Source organism: Pavona decussata, unplaced genomic scaffold (assembly GCF_977016875.1).
Source record: "Pavona decussata unplaced genomic scaffold, jaPavDecu1.1 SCAFFOLD_338, whole genome shotgun sequence".
NCBI lineage: Eukaryota > Metazoa > Cnidaria > Anthozoa > Scleractinia > Agariciidae > Pavona > Pavona decussata.
The window spans coordinates 4,391-23,830 of NW_028145726.1; the positions used below are offsets into that span (position 1 = coordinate 4,391).

General features: G+C 39.0%; 2 protein-coding genes across 2 annotated transcripts in view; both read left to right on the plus strand.

The window, feature by feature from the left end:
• The first annotated feature begins 516 nt into the window (after nucleotides 1-516).
• LOC146453305 (uncharacterized) overlaps nucleotides 517-19,440 on the plus strand; it is a 49,951-nt gene continuing 31,027 nt past the window's right edge. Inside the window, exons 1-6 of the mRNA XM_085096755.1 lie at nucleotides 517-558; nucleotides 2,421-2,491; nucleotides 3,055-3,138; nucleotides 4,308-5,032; nucleotides 5,500-5,691; nucleotides 6,289-6,363. Of these exons, the coding sequence (XP_084952881.1) occupies nucleotides 4,312-5,032; nucleotides 5,500-5,691; nucleotides 6,289-6,363 (988 nt within the window). The 5' untranslated portion in view covers nucleotides 517-558; nucleotides 2,421-2,491; nucleotides 3,055-3,138; nucleotides 4,308-4,311. The remainder of the gene's footprint in view (nucleotides 559-2,420; nucleotides 2,492-3,054; nucleotides 3,139-4,307; nucleotides 5,033-5,499; nucleotides 5,692-6,288; nucleotides 6,364-19,440) is intronic.
• LOC146453306 (uncharacterized) lies at nucleotides 7,623-8,160 on the plus strand. Its single transcript, XM_085096765.1, has one exon. It carries the CDS (start codon nucleotides 7,623-7,625, stop codon nucleotides 8,118-8,120), a length of 498 nt encoding a protein of 165 aa, XP_084952891.1. The 3' UTR covers nucleotides 8,121-8,160.

Sequence of the window (19,440 nt, forward strand, 5' to 3'; positions counted from 1 at the left end):
ACGTCTTTTTCCTGCGAGGCGCTGTGAAAGCTTGAAACATGTCAAGTTTAACCAGCCTTCGATTGAGTTGTATACATCTCCCGTAATGGCGGACGACTCGTGTGGAAATGGAAACCAGGTTACGTAAATAAACAAACCTCTTTAATGCAAATGTATTACAAATCTTGTGTTCACTCTCGAACGATAAAAGTCCACGAGCTGCTATGTTGCATCAACGGCTATGCGATGAGAATCGAAGAAAAAAAGTTTGAATTCGAAGATACCATCGTTTGGGTTTTTGTGATGCATTCTTCGGTTGAATGGTTACAAAAAGGCTGTATTTGCAAATTGGCGCCCAAAAAAAGGCGCGCTTTTTCAGTTTAATGTATTTCTGTGAGTCATTATGCATAAATCGTATCTCGCATAATTATGTCATTCCGCAATTCTTATTTTGCATAATTATGCCATTCCGCACGTCTTTCCACATTCCATTCCGCAAACTCTTTCCGCCTTTTACCCTCACCGCTTGCGAAGTTCATCTACATGATGCGCTCTATTCTTCAGCTTCTGCGAGTGCAGGTATGTTCCCTAAATAGGTAAGCTTTTCGAGGTGTTTAAAACACATAAGAAGCTATTCTGTAATTATAGAATCATGATCGCATTATGCGCAATAGAGTTTAACAAAAGCGCACAGCGTCTTTGAGGTCTAGCCAGCCGTGGGAGCATTTCGTTTTTGTAACTGTGATAAAATCAACAACTATAAACGACAGTCATATCTGTGATGTGCTCTCTTCTTCTCTAAAAGGAGGTTTCAAAATTTCTTCTAGGTTGCAACCTTTTTGCAGATCACATTACGTTTTGCTTTTGCTTTCAACTAGAGCAGACACTTGTGAGCCGACTAGACAGTATTAAGACTGCAATAAACAAATCGCGTTGTGAACTCGAAGTCGCGTTGCAATTGTTGTCTTCTATCAAGGACAAAAATACAATATTTGTTGATTGGAAACGCCGGGGTATACTTATTGTTTCTTATTTCTCAAAATTTGGAGGATTGTTTTAAAGATTGTGATAGACCTTCACACCACTCAAACAATTTGATTCGCCAGCACATTCCAACACTTCCGTTGGCGATGTTTTCTTTGGGGCTCTCAAGTGATCTTATATGCATTGCCTTCTCCTACAAAATATTGAGAACGTTTCTATTCGATCATCCGTTGCTTCACGGAGCCGGAGAGGTAGTTCTCACAAAATTCATTATGTTTGGTTTGAAAGATTGCGCAAATGCAAATGTTGTTCGTGTGGCCCAGTTCTATTACTTTCGCGACACTTGAGTGAAGGACAGTATTAAAAAAATGTTTTGTCTTAGTGATTGACAAGGGATCACAAGACCAAAGTGAAAGGGTTTGTGTGAGGTGGGGAGAGGGGGGGGGGGGGGGGGGTTGCTGGGGGTACTGCGTATGTAAACGTATGTCTTCATCTACGATGTAAACTTATTATTGCTTTGTTTGTTTGTTTCTTGTTTTTTTTTTTGTTTGTTTGTTTCGTTTTGTGTGTGTACTAATTTAAAGGTGCAGCCTATTAGCTCAAGTAAAATCATTCGCGTCTGGTATGTTTTGAGTCTTGTCCCCACCGCTTGGTACTTTACCTAACCCCCCCCCCCCCCCACCTCACTCCCCTCTCAATGTACCTATCCCGAAATTGACATCATGTATCCATGGTTGCTATGCCGCACCTATTTTGAGTATCAAAACCACTCTTCACCTAACGCTGGTTTCAGTTCAAGCGTTCTGGCAAACGTATTCAAATGTTCATCAAATCGATGTCCCCTCCTGTTTGAAATCTGACTGAATGAAGGTTTGTACTTTAGATTTTGAATTGAAGCGCACAAAACAAACTTTTAGGCGGCATTTATAAGGCATCATCACGACCGTTGAGTATCTCATTTGCATTGACGTGACTGCAGCGTTTGCTTTGCTTACTGTCTACATCTCTGTCAGAATATTCATACTTTTATGTTTGAAATTCTGTAAAATGACCATTGATCAAAAATCCTTTCTGGCAATGGGCTTTGAGCGAAATACTAGCCATTTTACCTTTATAAATATTACCATTTTTAATTAACTTTGAACTCGTGTATTTACTCGTGTGGAAATCAAATTAAGTCCTAACGGTGTTTGGCGCTCCAAATACAGATCTGCTGGAAATTGGTGGAAAAGCGCTCAATAGCAACTACACCATAAAGCAAACTTCAATAGCCTTTTCATAGCCGTAACAATAAACGTTCGCTTGTGTTTAGCTTTCTCTAAACAGCGCCTTCAGAATATCCATCGAAGCTTCTAGCACATTGACCTTTAGCAGCCTTTAGCCATACATTACTTGTAAAATTCATTGTATTTTTTTACCCTAACTTACTTTCATTTTCCTTTTCGCTTCCTTTGCAGTGCTTGAAAGCGTCAAAATCTTCCGTTGCAGATTGCTGATTGTGTTTTAAAAACCAAAGAGCGTTTAACAGGTATACCCTTGATATATATTCTTTACATTCTTTTATAAGGCAGTCACGCCTAACTAGATTTTAATACATGCCATAAATTCGTTAAATGGCACAGAAATTCTTCGGTACATCGAAGAAACAGAGGTTTCGCTAAATTTTCCCTAAATTAAATCGAGGGATAAAGCTTCAAAGTGGCATGGGCGTGATGTCGTTCTCTAGACCGCTTTTCATCGAGAAAACATTCACAGACATACCATGCTTACTTCAGATGATATAAGATTATAAGATCCAGTGCATAATTAATCTTTTTTCCCGCTCTTTTTGTTACCGAAAGCTTTGTATTTCTGAAAAGCATTGTTTCCTTTTTAGTGGGGCTCTTGATACCCTGCTGTGAAGATAGCTGTATATTTGCCTTTGGCCATTTATGGCCATTGTTAAATAACTATGGATTAATTTATGTGGTTTATTTTTAATGCTCGCGTGACATTCGAGTGAATTGTGTGTGCTGACAATTGAAAGGTGGCGTCTGTAAGTTTCTTTCGCTTTATCAATGTTAATTTTTCTTTTGTTTCTTTGTTTTAAAGGCCGAAAAGAAGGACATAAACATTGTGAACTGTGCATAAATAAGTCGAGGATCCATTACAAGTACAAATAGAATTCGGCTTTCGGTGAGTAGCTAAAGGAAATAATGTTCATATTTTACTTAATAGTTCTGTTTGTAGAAATTTCAAAAGACTGAATACTTTTTTTAGTTGATCGCCCTGTTAAACGACAAAACCGAGCATTTGATATGTAGGTCAGGGTAAGAACTAGACTGTGAACAGTCTATCTTGCTTGCAAAAAACTGAGCCAGCGCGATATTCCGGGAGGGGGCGGGGGGTGGGAGTGGCGCATGCGAGCCGCGCGAGTAGTTCTTCCTCGCGGATTTTCGAGCAAAAGAGAAACTGCTCGCAGTCTAGATAAGAATTTTATTCCACCTTCGCTCGGTAAATACGTATAGCATGCACAGAGTTCTAGATTGACCAAGCTAGAAACATACACATTGTAGTGTTAATATAAAAGACACCGGTTTGTAACGATAACATCAACAATGAAATTTACTGATATGATTCTTGAATGTCCTAGTTGGTTATTCGCCATAACGAGCCGAACTATAAAATGATTTAAAATAGCCGGTATAAATAGACCAAGCTGAATCTTACTTGATGTTTAGACAACTCTACATGCATATATATGTTATATGTACGTCTGGAATTTCCTTCTTCTACCGCCTGTCTAGATTAGCTCGCTATTTTCAGGCGGTGTTCATTTGTAAGTCACGTTTGAAAAAAACTTAATAAAACTTGAAACTTAAAACTTAAACTTGTTTTGCGAAACTTTCACATTCTTAGTAAATTAGGATTTCCGTTGAATTAACAAATCAACAGAGCCACAAATAGCCCATTTCCGAGTTGCCGTAAACCTCATTATGAAAGCGAGGCTAAGTGCAAAACGTTTCATATGAAAATTACTTTTATTTGCATACGAACGAAAACTAATTTTCATAATAAAATTTTTGCACTGAACCTCGTTTTCATAATGAGATCCAAGGTAAACTCGGAAATGGCCTATTTCTCTTTGAAGATGGTTGGAATGTTCTTATTTTTTGTCTTACCATTCGTTTTGATTTTTTTTAATCAAGAACTAATTGAGAATCAGATCAGCAAACTCCTCAATCCCCCCTTTTCCAACTGACAAGGGCTGAATATAATTTAGGGTTAAGATTTTTTATCGCATCTGCAGACGAATATACTATTAGTTACCGATTTTTTTCTTCCGTCGTTATCTCTTTCTTCAGTAAAATGTCGAAAACAGTGGACAAACCGGCCAGCAGTGAAAAGATGCCTTACACTGATGATGACCCTCCTGGGATAGGTGTGAGTCTTCCTTCCATGGGAGATGTTGGAACAAGAACAGAAGATCCAAGTTATGCTCCACTGCCTGTTGACATTGTGTTACTGACAGTCAACGACTGCGAGTTCTTGGCTTGTTACAGGCAGTTGATCAATCCGTTTAGATGTTGGTTTGACGATATTGGTTACGTGTATTTTGAGGGTCTGGGAGAAGACGCGGATGAGAAAGTGAAAGTTGCTTTAATTCGATGCTGTGAAGGCTCCAGTGGTCCTCGCGGCTCTCAAATTGCTGTGAAGAATTCCGTGAATGTGCTCAGACCTAAAGCAGTCATTTCCGTGGGAACTTGCAGTGGTCTCAACCCCCCGAAAGCGAAACTTGGCGACGTTGTTGTTTCAGCAAAATTAACAACGTATGCTTCTAAAGTAGTGACGCAAAATCAAGAACAATGGGCTGGCATGAGGAGTTATGTAAGCAGACGTTTCCTCAACGTCATCAAGCATACAGCTGAGGGTTACAAGGCTCCTCTACATAGCTCACAGTCTCGAGAGATCAAAGTTCATTGTGATGGTGAGTTTCTAAGTGGCCCCGAACAGGTCCGTGCTGAGTGGCGGCGCAACCAACTGGCCGAATCTCATCCTCAGGCGATTGCTCTTGAAATGGAAGGTGAAGGTGAGTCGGCAGCTTAGTTGGGCCGCAAGATAACTAATTACAAATTAGACAGAGCCGTGCAAAATAAGCTTTTTGTCCTCACCAAGAAGTGATTTGCATGTGACATTCTCTCGATCACTACGCATAGGCAGTTACCCCAGAAACGTATGTTATCCGTTGTTTTACCTATGATTGTGGGAAAGTTTTCCGTTTTTTTTTTTATCACAAAAACGCAACGCAAACTAGTGGATAAAATATTTGGGTAAAGTTTTCTGGATGAAATAAAGGCCGCATGCAGAAAATCCGGCGAATCTGAGCTAATATAGCAAAAGGCGATGTAAAAAACCGCAGCTTTTGATCGGTTTTGCCCCGAGTACTCATTTAATATGCTACACGGAGTCTGCTGCTTAACATTTATCCATACTGTCATGTACTTTGTTTCATTCAATAAACGTTCGGTAAAATACCTTTCGTTGTTCGTATTATAGGAGTGTTTACAGCGGCATTTGATGATCAGATTGAGTGGCTTATTGTGAAAGGAATAACTGATTATGCAGATGGTGCCGAGTCAACAACAGCGAGTTGGAGTCCTTTTGCTAGTGTGATGGCCGCTTCTGTAGTAGCACACATTCTAAGGGATCCTAATGTTTTCCATGCGTGGCCTCATTATCAAAGTGAAGGTAATGATCGGTAATGAATGTCCATTTAATTTGTGTGCTTGTTCTTTTATGCTCACAAGTTTTATTCGGTGACGTATTTTTTGAGAGGGTTCATGCTGGATACCATGACCAAGGGAAAATCTTGAGCTGGCACTAGTGAAACACGCTAATCAACAAAAGAATCAGAAAAAGTGACTGAAAGCGACCGTAAAAAATGCTTATTTATTGGAAGGACTTCTTGTCACTCTTAAAACTTTATGCCATGTTCTGATCATTTGATTATTTTTCCTGGTTAATAAATAAAAGTCGTTTTCCCAGGAATGGTAAAAAGAAAGTAGAAAAAAGAGCGATTGCAATTTAATTGGTTAGGGTAATTTTATCTTAGGAGTTAGAGAAGGTGCTCTTTCCATTGACTAAACAGCTTTGCTCTGTAACGAAGAAGCCCTCGAAACTCGCTCTTGGTTATAACGAGTGCATACGTAAATTAAACCAAGAGGAAAAAAGTAACGGCCACGTTTTACGTAATGGAATAGTTATGCACTTCACGTTCCTTTCACTTAGTATATGTTCTTGTCACGGTGCGCCATTAATGCGGTTCGTCATTTTGTGTGTCTACAGAAGCTTCTTCCCATTGTCGAGGCTCAACTGAAACAGAACGGGGAAGAAAGCGGAAGCGGACTGATCAGCATCCAGGTACATTACTAAAAAAAATTTTCTTACTGATACCGCATGTTAGTGATTTAATCCACTGAAATTAGTTGCAACTTCAAGGTTTGGTGTAGGTTTTTTCCCTGGACACCAATTGTTATATAGATACTGTTTCGTTGAATGGGGGCCACGTTCTCATTCTTTGTTGTATGTTTACGCGGTGGTCAATATATTCGAATGCTGCCCGCGCAATCTGTGTTTTATACTCTTGCATTTCAAATGTGGCATTTTAAAGAAGGAGGTCGAAAACTATTCGAATCACACCCAGAAACACTTACTAAAAAAGTCTTAATTAATTAAAATATAATCCAAGTTTTGTAACATTTTATTTCGACAGACGCCTCTTTGTGTTCTTTCCATACTCAGAGCCCAGCAGCAGCAAAGAGCGGAAGGTTCCCGTCTACTATCCAAGCTCCTCAGGGGACTGAAGGGAGGACAAGGAATAAGGACCATGCAGGTACTCTATAAAGAAAAATCTGCAAGTCGTGTGATAATGGTGTATAGAGGCAGTTAGTTATTTCGTCACGCTTTATTTTTCATTTCCCTCGTAAGTTCTGGCCAAGAGAGGGTACCAGTTTAACAACTTTCTGAACCGATGTGAAAAAGTGTAAATTTACCTCTTGATGGATACATACATCCTCGAACACAAATTTTCATTTGCGTGGAGGAGGTTCAGTGACTTAATATCGATAATTCGTCGAATGCTTTGTTACCTCCTACAAAGCTTGCAGTTAGTTTTGGGGAAGGCATTGGTATCTATTTCCCGGTCTTTGAGGCCTCTTTGATCTGCACTCTCTGGCCCTCGCGTAATCTTTGTCAAGTAGTCAGATGTCCCTTAAGGTGGTAAGAGTCAAGTGACAAAATGTCTAAAAAGATCGATGATAGTTCATAACCGATGTAACGCTCTCTGGGACTCGAGATCGGGACACTCCCTGGACTTGTCTCCAACAACAGCAAGGGGAAACTCACCGCTGGCATCCTGAGAGGGAGGATCAGAGAGGCCATCGAGATACAGCGCCAGCGTCCACTCCCAATTATTATTATTATTATTATTATTATTATTATTATTATTATTATTATTATTATTATTATTATTATTATTATTATTATTATTATTATTATTATTATTATTATGCGCAGTAAAACTATCTGTATGCACAGTATAAGAAGCACCACAGGGCGCGTAGCGTAACCTGTGAGCCAAGCGAAACTTAAAATATCGCGTAAATAAATCAAGACACAACATGGCTTTAAAAGTCCTGTTCTACGAGCTCCTACGTGACCAAGATCTTCTTGACGAAGTACCACCATGGTACTCGCCAGTGATGTCAAAGCCGGTGTACAGATCAGAACAAGTAGAAGCGTGGTGGGATGTACCTGTGTATGCAGATCATCAGGAGGTGCGAGCCAACCGGGTCGATGCGAGGGTTGTGAATCATGAGAGCAAGAAAGTCATGACTATAGAAATGAGTTGTCCATGGATTAGTAATCGAGAGAAGAAGAGCGAGGAGAAAACCATGAAGTATGGTCCCTCGAGGTGGGAACTGAAGGAGCAATACAAAGGATATGAGGTGCACCAGTATAACATTATCATGGATGTGCTAGGCGGCTGGTCTGAAGACACAGAGATTAGTGTGCGATCACTGGTTGGGCGGAAGACTACTCAAGTCCTAGAGAAAATGCAGAAGGCGGTTTTATCGGTCACGCTGAACATTGCAAGAACTTTCAAAGTAGTAACATGATGTTTTATTATACCAAGATTGATAGACCAGCCATGAATAGACCAGCTATGACTTTTATACATTTTTATTTAAACTATGACTTTTAGATATTTTTATATAATTTATATCTTTAGACTATGGCTTTTATATATTTTTATATATTATTATTATTATTATTATTGTTATTATTATTATCATTATTATTATTATTATTATTATTATTATTATTATTATTATTATTATTATTATTATTATTATTCGATTTATAAAAAGACATATCAAAAATATTGACATTGGCACTCAGCGATATCTTTTCCTTCCGTAGGTGCTTCACATCCAAGCGACTTTATAAAAAGGATTCGTCAAATCTATCAAAGACGTGAAGTCCGGGTTTTGCCAGTTCCTTGGCATGAAAACTTTTCCTTCCATCTTGAAGAGCTTTTCACCAGACTTAGGATCGTTGAAAAAGAAAAGACACGTGGAATGCTGAAGGATGAAATCACCAACATGACGGGTATCTTTAGAAGACACAAAGATTGCGAAAAGCCGAGGATCGTCCTCATTGAAGGGGAACCAGGCATGGGAAAGACGACCTATTGTCAAAAGCTGGCGTATGATTGGGCGTCTAAACAAGATAATGAATGGGACGAATCCTTCCCAAAGATTGAAGTGCTCCTGCTTCTAAGATGTCGTGATATTAAATTTAACATATGGGAAGCTATTGACGAGCAAATTCTCCCTGACGATATTGACAAAGAAGCTAAAGATATCGTCCTTCAATTCCTCCGAGAGAATCAGTCCAAAGTACTTTTGGTGCTCGATGGATTAGATGAGGCGGACCCCAGCAAACTAGACATGTACCTTAAAGTAATTCATAGCAAAGAGCTTTCCGAAAGTCACATTGTTCTCACATCCCGTCATGAAGCTGGAGAGAAAGTGAGGAAATACTGTGATGCAGTATGGGAGATAGTAGGTTTCACCGAAGAGAATACGAAGATTTTCATAAGGAAGTATTTCCAACACAAGAAACACTTGGCTGAAAGGCTTATAAGCAAACTTTGGCCCTATGTTTATCTTTCTAATGATGATGATGATGTCGTACTACAGAAACTGACGAAAAATCCACTAAACACAACCTTACTCTGTGTACTTTTTGAGGATTTAGACGGCGATCTGCCAAGCAATAGAACGCAATTATACATCGAAATTGTCCTTTGCGTTTTGCAGAGATTTGAAAAAAAGAACGGTTTGTCAAGCAACAGTGGAGACCTTATTACAGTTTACAAGAAAGACCTGATACTCCTCGGGCATATGGCGCTACAATCTCTTCGTAATGGAGAGTTACATATCGAAAAGCAGGAAGGGTTTTTCAAAGGAAGCCCTTTAATCAAGTTCGGATTTCTTTCAATCCAGACTGGTGGTAGTAAAAGAACACCTTGCATACGTTGTGGATTTCTTCACAAGTCTTTCCAAGAATTCTTTTCCGGCCTTTATCTTGCGTTTCAGCTTCTCGACGGAGAAATTGACTGCGCCTCAGTAGTGACTGATCAAAGATATTGGAATAAACTTTATGAAGTTTTCAGGTTCATGGGTGGAATCGTAGCCTTAAGGAGTGAGGACGCCGCAGTGTCTCTTGTAAGTAGTTGGGTTGAGAATATAAATGTCAAAAGCTCCACCTCTAGCGCTGACCTTTATAACGATCTTCGATCGGTCTTCGCCTGTGTATCGGAATGGACAGCCCATAAAGTAAACTTTCGCGCTCAATTAGTTGATATTTTAGGAAAGCACCTTAATCTGTCTTTTGTCACTGAGTTGAATTTAAGTTTTTTTGCTTTACATTCTGGTATCGGTGCTGAATCCCTTTCCCAGGTTCTAACGGTAAACTCTTCCCTGACTAATTTGAATTTGGGTGGGAGCAGAATTGGTGTAACCGGTGCTGAATCTCTTTCAAAGGCCCTCAAAGTAAACTCCTCTCTGACTAATTTGAATTTGCGTGACAACGGTATTGGTGATACCGGTGCTGAATCCCTTTCCCAGGCCCTCACAGAAAACTCATCGCTGACATATTTGTATTTGGATGCAAACCGTATTGGTGATATTGGTGCTAAATCCCTTTCCCAGGCCCTCACAGTAAACTCCTCCCTGACTGCTTTGGATTTGAGTTGGAACAGAATTGGTGATACCGGTGCTGAATCCCTTTCCCAGGCCCTCACAGAAAACTCATCGCTGACATATTTGTATTTGGATGCAAACCGTATTGGTGATATTGGTGCTAAATCCCTTTCCCAAGCCCTCACAGTAAACTCCTCTCTGACTAATTTGAATTTGCGTGACAACGGTATTGGTGATACCGGTGCTGAATCCCTTTCCCAGGCCCTTACAGTAAACTCCTCCCTGACTAATTTGTATTTGGGTGGGAACAGTATTGGTTATAAGGGTACAATTTGCATTTCTGAGGTTTGTAAGTTTAACAAAACGGTAAATGTGAAATTGTCAGCATTTTTAGCCCTGTAAATTTCAAAATTTCAAAAAATGTATGTGGTGACCCCGTAATTAACTTAGGCTTTAGTTCACAACAGATGCTTCAGCTAAATTTAGATATATGGGCTTAAAACTTAAAGTATGGCCATAAACCTTTTAGGACTGAGCTTTACAAAAAGTGTTTTCCTGTGATGTTCAAGAAAATACCAAATTTTGACGTTTTTTTTATAAAATGAAAGCTGCTGAGAAGTACGTCGTACACGAGGCGTTCTTCGATATTACGCAAAACGATTTTATATAATTACAAGAATGGTATCTTTATTTATAAATTTAATGCAGTGAAAGGCCATTTTAAGAGAGGTTTTCGCTCAGTGAGGCTTAACTGTAATACATAAATGATAATTGTAGTCATGTTACACCTTATACTTGTCATTAGTTTAGACGATTTTAAACCATGTAAAAAGGATTGCCTCAATGGATTGTTGTAATGAACAATATATAAATATTGAAATTACTGTGAATGCGTTGGGGACTGTTGTAAATATGTTATTTATTAAATATACAAAGTTACTTTTAATAGAAATAAATATGTATGTGGGTGATATTTTTGTCTCCTTTTTTATCTTTTTGCTTTTTTTTTTCTTGATCTTGGTAATGACGGTATTAATGGTAACCGTGTTTCAGAAGCGAGTAATCGACCTAGTGACAGGCATTTTTGCCACAAGATACCTGTTGGGAAACTTGTGCAATTCGACCATGCAGTTGAATCACCACTCTACTAATACCAGTTTAAAACAAGGCGATCGTTATTGCAGGCAATATTCAGAGCCATCCGACAATTGAAAAACACCAAATCTGGAAATGAATGAAACGAGACCGATGATGGCTACCATCGTTTTTTAAAAGAAAAGTTTTGGCTTAATTCAATGAGAAAAATTTTCAAATCATTACATTTCGTCTCATAGTCATGTAATTAAATTGAATAAATACGCAACTGAAATATTAAGAATGGCTAGCGGTCAATGTTTGTGACTCACTGGGGGAAGAGTGGGAGGAGAGCAGGGATAGTAGGCGAGCATGAGGGGGGGGGGGGGGAGGGAGGGGTTCTCGTGGATGAAAAATTTTGGTCTCATTGTTTGCACCTTGCAAAATTTCAGTAATCCTCCAAGTAAGTGTACTTCATATAAAGACTATTTTTTGTGGCATCCACAGTCTCAGAAGTCAGCGGCAACGACAACAGTCTTTTGAGGACAATCATGGTGGAAAGACTAGAAACATTTCGACGGCATATCAGGCCAGTTTGGTCGAGCCACCATGGCGAGACCAAACGAGCCTGATATGCCGCCGAAGAGTACCAAAAAGGTACAATTGGGTATTTAACGTATGCAAATTCAGCCCTAAATCCGGTGATATGTTTGGTAGTTACGGTAATAAAATCTGTCAGGCGTCCTATCGTGTGGCCCGCGAGGAGAATAATACGAGGCAACAAACTGCCGAGAAACACCAGCTAAATCTTAATTAGAAGGTTTCTGTTTTATTGGTAAAACTCCTTTTAGTTTATCGTACAGTAACATTACTTTACTTGAAAGAGACCATGATATCGTGCGATATCTGGTCAGTGACTTGATATCGTAGGATATCAGGACAGTAGACAAGGCTTCTGATTGGCTAATTGCGAGTTTATGTACGGTAATGCAGCGTATTATTTGGAAACTCCCTCGTTTCCACCCTCCTGTAAGTCTTTTCTCTGTTTTAACAGTTGTGAAAACAATCTGTATAAAAGAAGTACTTTTCCCCATTATTTTTTCTCATAAAATACACTGGCAGCTTTTCATCTCAGGAAACGACACGAAAAGATGTTTGCCCATTTAGCCACCGAAACCTTTCTGTGACAAACATGGTCGGTTTAACGAAAATGTTTGATCCTTTAATTTCGCCAACTTTTGAGGCTCCTTTTCCCCCAGAAATGCTAAAATACAAGTAAGAATGCGGTACAATTCTGCTTGATAAGTCAAAAGTTAGAAGCGTGCTAGAAATATGTGCAATTTAAAATTACTGTCTGTTGGATGAAATGCGAGAAGGGTCATACATGTACATGGCAAGATTTATGTTCAAAATTGTTTTGATTGTTGAGTTATTTAGACACAAAAGAGGCAAACTACCATCTCTATTTTTTAAGGACTATTCTTATAACACTGTCCATTGGCATAATCAGATCAGTATTGGTAAGAATATAAGAGAAGTTAATAACCACGACGGTACTGAGTGAATGAATATGAATAAATAACTTCTGAATTTATTTAAACTCGGAAATAACTAGGGACGCTATAGTCTCCCACGCAGACGTTCTTAGGGGTTCGTCACGGGTTCCTGCCCCACAGGGGCAGGAAAGCGTGACGAACCCCTAAGAACGTCTGCGTGGGAGGCTAGGGACGCTAAGGCCCATAGTTAAAAATATAATAGCAGCTAATTTCATTGTAATTTGCCGAGGCAAAAACAAAACTTGATATGATAACTATTTACAGTGCTAACAAATAAGACAAATCAAACAATGCTATCTCAAATCAAGAAAACTCAATTGTCCTTATAGCAATGTTGAAGGCGTTCAATATAGTTAATAAAGCCATATCATTCCTTGATAGCGAGTTCCTGTTTGAAGCGGCCGAGAAGTTGAACTGACCTAAGGCCGTACGTTGTGTTAATCCTGGTAATAGCAAGTTTATTTATCATCCCCTAAAATTCATTATGTTAACCCCAAGAGTGAATAAACTACTAAGATCTTCAGTTGTATAATTACTCAAAGATCTGAAAACTATGACAAGGATATCCTGAATTCTCTGATCACACGCGTTCTTAATTAGACTTTTCAGTCATTTTCACTTCATCTAAGTGTCCTTTCATAAAGAGGAAACAATTTGGAAATTATAAAGAGAAGGAAATAAGTAAAATAAGAAAATAGAAGAACATTTCAGAGGACAATAGGAGATAAGAGAGAATATGAGATGGGAATTCGGAGAGAGAATGGGAGATGAGGATATAAAAGAGAACAAGAGAAAAGATTATGAAATGGGAAATAAATAAACATACGAGAGAACAATATGAGAGAGAAGGTGAATCGAGAATATGAGAGAAAGACTGAGAGGTAAACATTTGAGGAGAATTGGATGATCATGAGGAAAAAAGATGACAGAGAAAATATTATATGAAGATAATCATACAGAGTACGATTTACAAATTTGTATTGTTAAAAAAAAAACCCTGGATCCTTGCCGTTGATTGGTCCACATAAAAAGCCATGCGGTCATTTCCGATCCTGGTTATGCTGTCGACCCTTAGCACCCCATTTTTATGGTCCGTCGTTTTTAATTTGAGTTTCGATTTAAAAAGCGAAAAGAAGTTAGATGGGAATATGAGAAAGGATACGAGAGACAATTTGTGAATATTAAATGAAGGTTTGAGTTGTTTGCTTGCGTAAAAGGCCCCGTGTACGGTGCAGTGCCTTATCACTTGACAGTACTTTTGTTTCCTAGCGCTCTTAAAGATGCGTCGCATATAAAGCAAGTGAGATAGAGTGGCATTAATCCACAATGGCTTTCCACTCGCCCGATACTTTAGGCTTACGCAATATGAGTTGGGACTCGGGACACGACGAAGATCCCAATAATGAAATACAGTTAATGATCCGCACGCCTTGACGTTCAATTCGTTCGCAAACGAGGGGAAATGAACTGAAAATAACTTAATTCCAAGTAAAGACATTGCTGCAGTACAGACCATCAATGATCCTGGGGGAATGAAAATGCGATTAATGATGATCCCTCTAATCGCAGGAAAAGTATGTTATTGACTGATTAAGAGAGGGCAGTCGCACCTTTGAATACGGGATGCAAGTACGTAAAATTACCTTAAACAAACAAACAAACAAACAAAACAAACAGCAACAACAACAACAAAACATAAGACATCTTTGAAAAGGAATCATAGGTCAAGAAGTGGCTAAATAATATAAGAGAAAAACTGAGCTAAGCCGGAGAATCAAGAATAGGAGATGGGAGCTAGTAACCATTTGAATAAAGAGGGCCTGACAGAACATGGGGAATAGGATGGAAAATTAGAATAAGAAAAAAAGATTTGATATAAGCACATAACAGAGAATATTGGATGAGAATTAGAGAAAAGATTAAAATGGAACTTAAGAGCGAGGTGGCAATATCAGAAGCTGTAAAATACAAGAGGGATTATGAGATAAGAACAGGAGAAAACAATATGAGAGAATATAAGATAAAAATACGAAAAAAAGAAAGGAGAAAGGACACGAGGTTAGAATATCAGAAGAGAACATGGAGAACATGAGACAGAACAAGATGTTCTGTAAGAGGAAAAGATAATACAAAATATTAACCTCGTCTAGACCGGGCTTTTTTCGTTTCTTGATCGGGGAAAAGGCCAGATTAGATTCCTACAACCTGCTGACCTCTCCCCACCTTCCATAACTCCAAGGGTACTTAAGATATGACGGTGAATCCTAGAGAGTAAATGTTACGTCTAAGGGTGTTTCCCTTAGCAAACAAAGGTTTTAGGATGACGTCATATTACTTAAGTAATTATGTCATGATTTTAAACGGTAGCCAGCTTGGATTCGTCATCTTGGATTTCTTGCAAGGACTTTAGAAGGCCACCAAAGTTGACCCAAAAGTAATCAAAGCCAGTAGAAAATACAATTATGTAAAATCAAGAAAGTTGCAGAAAGAATGTAACTTGAAAACGGCTACATTTCATTTGCTAAAAGACCCGACTATCAAAAACAGCTTGCTATGCCATAAACAAATTTAATGAACACTGACATGCTAGGCCAATTGACAAAAAAATCGCAAAGCTTTGAGACGCTCTGTCACATATTTGAAAAGCGTAATAGTTTCAAAGTTGGTGAAGGCAGAATTTCCACAACCGCCGTCCTCCCCTCCCTGGCCCCTTCCCGGTCTAGAATGGGTCAAAGTATAATGAGAATAAACGAAATGTGGAAAAGAGAATAAAAATAGAGAAAATAGAGTTATGAGAAATACTACGCGAAAGAAGATTAGAAATAATGTGCCAAAGTAAAAGAGACTCTGCCCTATTGCGGCACCAAAAAAGATCATTATGAAGCACTTTGGTATTTTAAGACTTTTCAGGGAATACTAATCATGGCGTCGCATCAGATCAGATTATAATTTTGAAGTTCACAGTCTCTGTTTTTAGACCTAACAACAAAGCAGGATCACCAAGAAACCAACTTGGAGAAAATCATCGGTGTTTGTATCCAGGCTTGGCAAAGAGTTATGGCTTAGCAAAAACAAACGAACGAACTAATTCACTGTAGAATTATGGCTGATATATCCGAATTGAATGGGTGTGGTATGCAGTAATAGCATTCCAAGTGACGTAGGAATCTCAATGGCGTTCACAGTTTCTGTCTATTGTTTTTCTTGGATGCAACTGAGGAAACGCCCTTATATTTACGATGTCTTTTTTTTTTCTTAACGCAACTGACAAAAAAAAAACAGTGTGATTTTGTTGAGCATGGCAGTCAAACGAAAACTTCGCTAGACAAGATGATTCTACAGCCATAGTCGTGGATATGAAAAGGTTAACTCGAGTTGCAGAGCCTACTCACGAGTTAAGGGAAATTCCTGAGTGTGCGGTGTCTCCATTATCCTCACTAAAAGCCCTTTAAGAAGGCTATACTTGTCCAATACTTGACACTGCTCAAAAGGATTTATTTTTATTTATTTTATTTATTTATTCACCACGACATAAAATCATAGAAAGTTACAGTGAATAATTGACTAGAATCTTACATAAGTTTAGAGTAAATAATAATAGTAAAAGAAGAAGTAAGAAGTGGCGAGGAGACCTCAAGAAACCTCCGGGCTTATACTGAGAGGTCTCCTCGGAGATATGTTAGGAATGTAAGACTAGTAAAGACATTGTATTTAGATTTTTTTTACATACGGTGGTAAGACTATAAAGACATAACAGAGTCGGGCGTTTCATACAATTAACTGAGGAAATCAAGAAGCTTTCTTTTGAAGGTGGATAGAATAGGGGAAGACGTAATTGATAATGGCAAAGCATTCCATATTTTTGGCCCTCTATAGGATGTGAGTGGAGTGACAGTTGTCGTTACCATGGGAACTTTTGCTTAAACAAAATACCTAAAGTAAAAGACCTTACTCATCCTCATGTTAGTGATACCGTCAAAATGCCGTTATGTCGGCAAGCAACGTTACCACGGTGTAGCTTTAAGTCGCAAAATGCTCAATTTAAAAGCTTTAGTCCATTATACCCTTATTAAGACAGAACAACAAAGGGAGCCCTCCCTGTAGTTCAGTCCAGTGGTCGATAAATACGCCAATTTTCTGCACAACTTGCACTGAATTGCTCCAAATCAATATACGAGAACTTGCCATAATGACTACCTCTTGAGACATGTTTAATATCTCCAGGTGGCCTGGGTACAAATCTGCCTCGTCCCCAAGCGTCTGTCTTTATCAACAAGAGGTGCGCATGCGTAGCGTGTTGTGGGACTTGCAGGAAAGAAAGGAGATTCGTTTCCTGTCCCTCCCATCAGGCAGTGCAACTAAGTTTTTTGCTCTTTCTTCGAAAAGGGTTGGCAGGGAATCACTTGTGATGTCGTTAATCCTGTATCTGTACAGGTACAGATGGAAATGTTTTAGAGTAAAAAACAAAAAAAGTGTTATAAACATAAACAACTTGGCATAGTCTGACATCAGACATCGGACATCCTTGTCCCTACGATTCCTCGCCAAATTTAAAATGGCGGTAAAGAGAAGACAATGGATCTTGGCCGTCTGCCATTTGAATTTCGCGAGGACCCTGGTGACGAGGGTGAAAACAGAGGCCAGATTGATCTACATTATTCATCCTTGATTACTTTTTCCCGTAATCAAAGTTTTGTTTATCCAATTCTGTGTTGATTTATTCGATTCTAATCCCCCCCCCCCCCCCCCCTTTGGCTTTCCGTTATCGTCCGTGTATAATTAACAACTGCCGTTCCAAAGAGTTCTCTGCCTTTTCAGCCATCATTTGGGAACACAAACAGGGTCAGATAAATTATACTCGAAAATTCGAGCATTATGCTTTTGAGCGTCACCCTTGAAAACAAAGCATTATGCCGAAAATTATGCTCATTTTTCTGCGTTTTGCTCCACTTCGGTTTAAAAGCCTTTAAGTGCTTCCTAATCACCCCCTCCCCTTGTCCGTCTATAACATCTAAAACCTACTAAAGAGAAAAGGCTTGCCGAAGTTCATAGCACAACATTTTGTTGGACCAGATTTCTCAAAGTGCAAGTTATAAAGCCACGGCTACTGCTCACAGTGCTCAGTCGATTAAAAGTAAGCACAATATCGACCACATCCTAAAAATCTACAAAAAGTCTCTTTTGTCATTTTCTCCTACTTCCTGGCTCTCTTCGCCACTCATATAAACGTCTATGCTGAAATTTTCATCATAAAAGTACTTAAAACGGAGCTGAAACAGCCAAATGGATTTTAAATGAATTTTCTACCGACTCCACTCTGAAGCAGAAAAAAAAATAATTTTCTGGTACTTGCTCTAAAGACAAGTAGTTTGTTGAAGAATTTTCCCACTCTGTGACCAAGACTAAGACTAAGACTAACTAAATAAAGTTATAGAACATGAGCTTCAGTACAGGGGATCGAAAACTGCGCTTAAGGGAACACTATGTTCCCACGTAATTTGTGAATTAAGACTCGATTATTTTTTTTCTAAGGGCCACATATCAGACATCCAACAAGCGAATCTCACAAGCTTTTTTTAAAACTGTGTTTTAAAAGGATGTGCTAAGCGACTGTTGTTAAAATCTGAAGTCCTCCCTTCCCAAGCTTGAGGCATCTGAGTGAGCTTAATAAACCAAATGGAAGGCTAAAAAAAATGAGAAATAGTGCTTCTTGTGAGGCGAATGTCAACACTGGTTGGTTCTGTTCATTTACGAAATCAACATTTAACATTTGGGACAATTTGTCGCTTTTGTCTCACAACGACGGCAATGTGAACGTTCTATTAATAACTATTCACACTCATCCCAAACCCCCCCCCCCCCGCCCCACCCCCACTCACCACCGCGTCAGGAAATAAGGCAAAAGAAGATGAGAAGACTATTTGTCCATTGAATGTTTCCATTGACCCGTTTGCGTCAGGGCTTTGTCAGCCTTACAGCGTCTATACAAGTGTATATTATTAACGTTTCTCTCTTAGATTTTCTCTTTGCGCATGGCAGAAAAACCGGAAGGGAGGGGGGGAGCTCACCTTCAAAAACTGAGCGATGGGACCAGGGCTTGAAGGGCAATATCATTATCTGAATGATGAATTAGTTTGCCTTTTGATTTTTTCAGTTCAAGCTACAGGAACGACTTCAAGACGGCAAGCTTGCGATCATAAGCATGTAGTTTGCCGTTTATTATCTCACTCGAAATACCACCAAACAGTCATCCTTTCTAATGGCAGAGTCTTCCCGGCCCCTCCCCCGACAAATTACGTACGTCAGTCGGAATCTATCATTTTCAGTTTAGACTTCCTAGCTTGCGAAGTTCATCTACACGATGCGCTGTATTCTTCATCTTCTGAGAGTGCAGGTATGTTCCCTAAATAGGTAATCTTTTCGAGGTGTTTAAATCGCATAAGAATTTGTTCAGTAATAATAGAATCATGAACGCATTATGCGCAATGGAGTTTAACAAAAGCGTACAGCGTCTTTGAGGTCTAGCCAGCCGTGGGAGCAACATATCACAACAGCCATTTCGTTTTTGTAACTGTGATAAAATCAACAACTATAAACGA

Bases quoted from the DNA above. Each gene is read 5' to 3' on its own strand.
- LOC146453306 (XM_085096765.1), top strand. From the start codon at position 7,623: ATGGCTTTAAAAGTCCTGTTCTACGAGCTCCTACGTGACCAAGATCTT.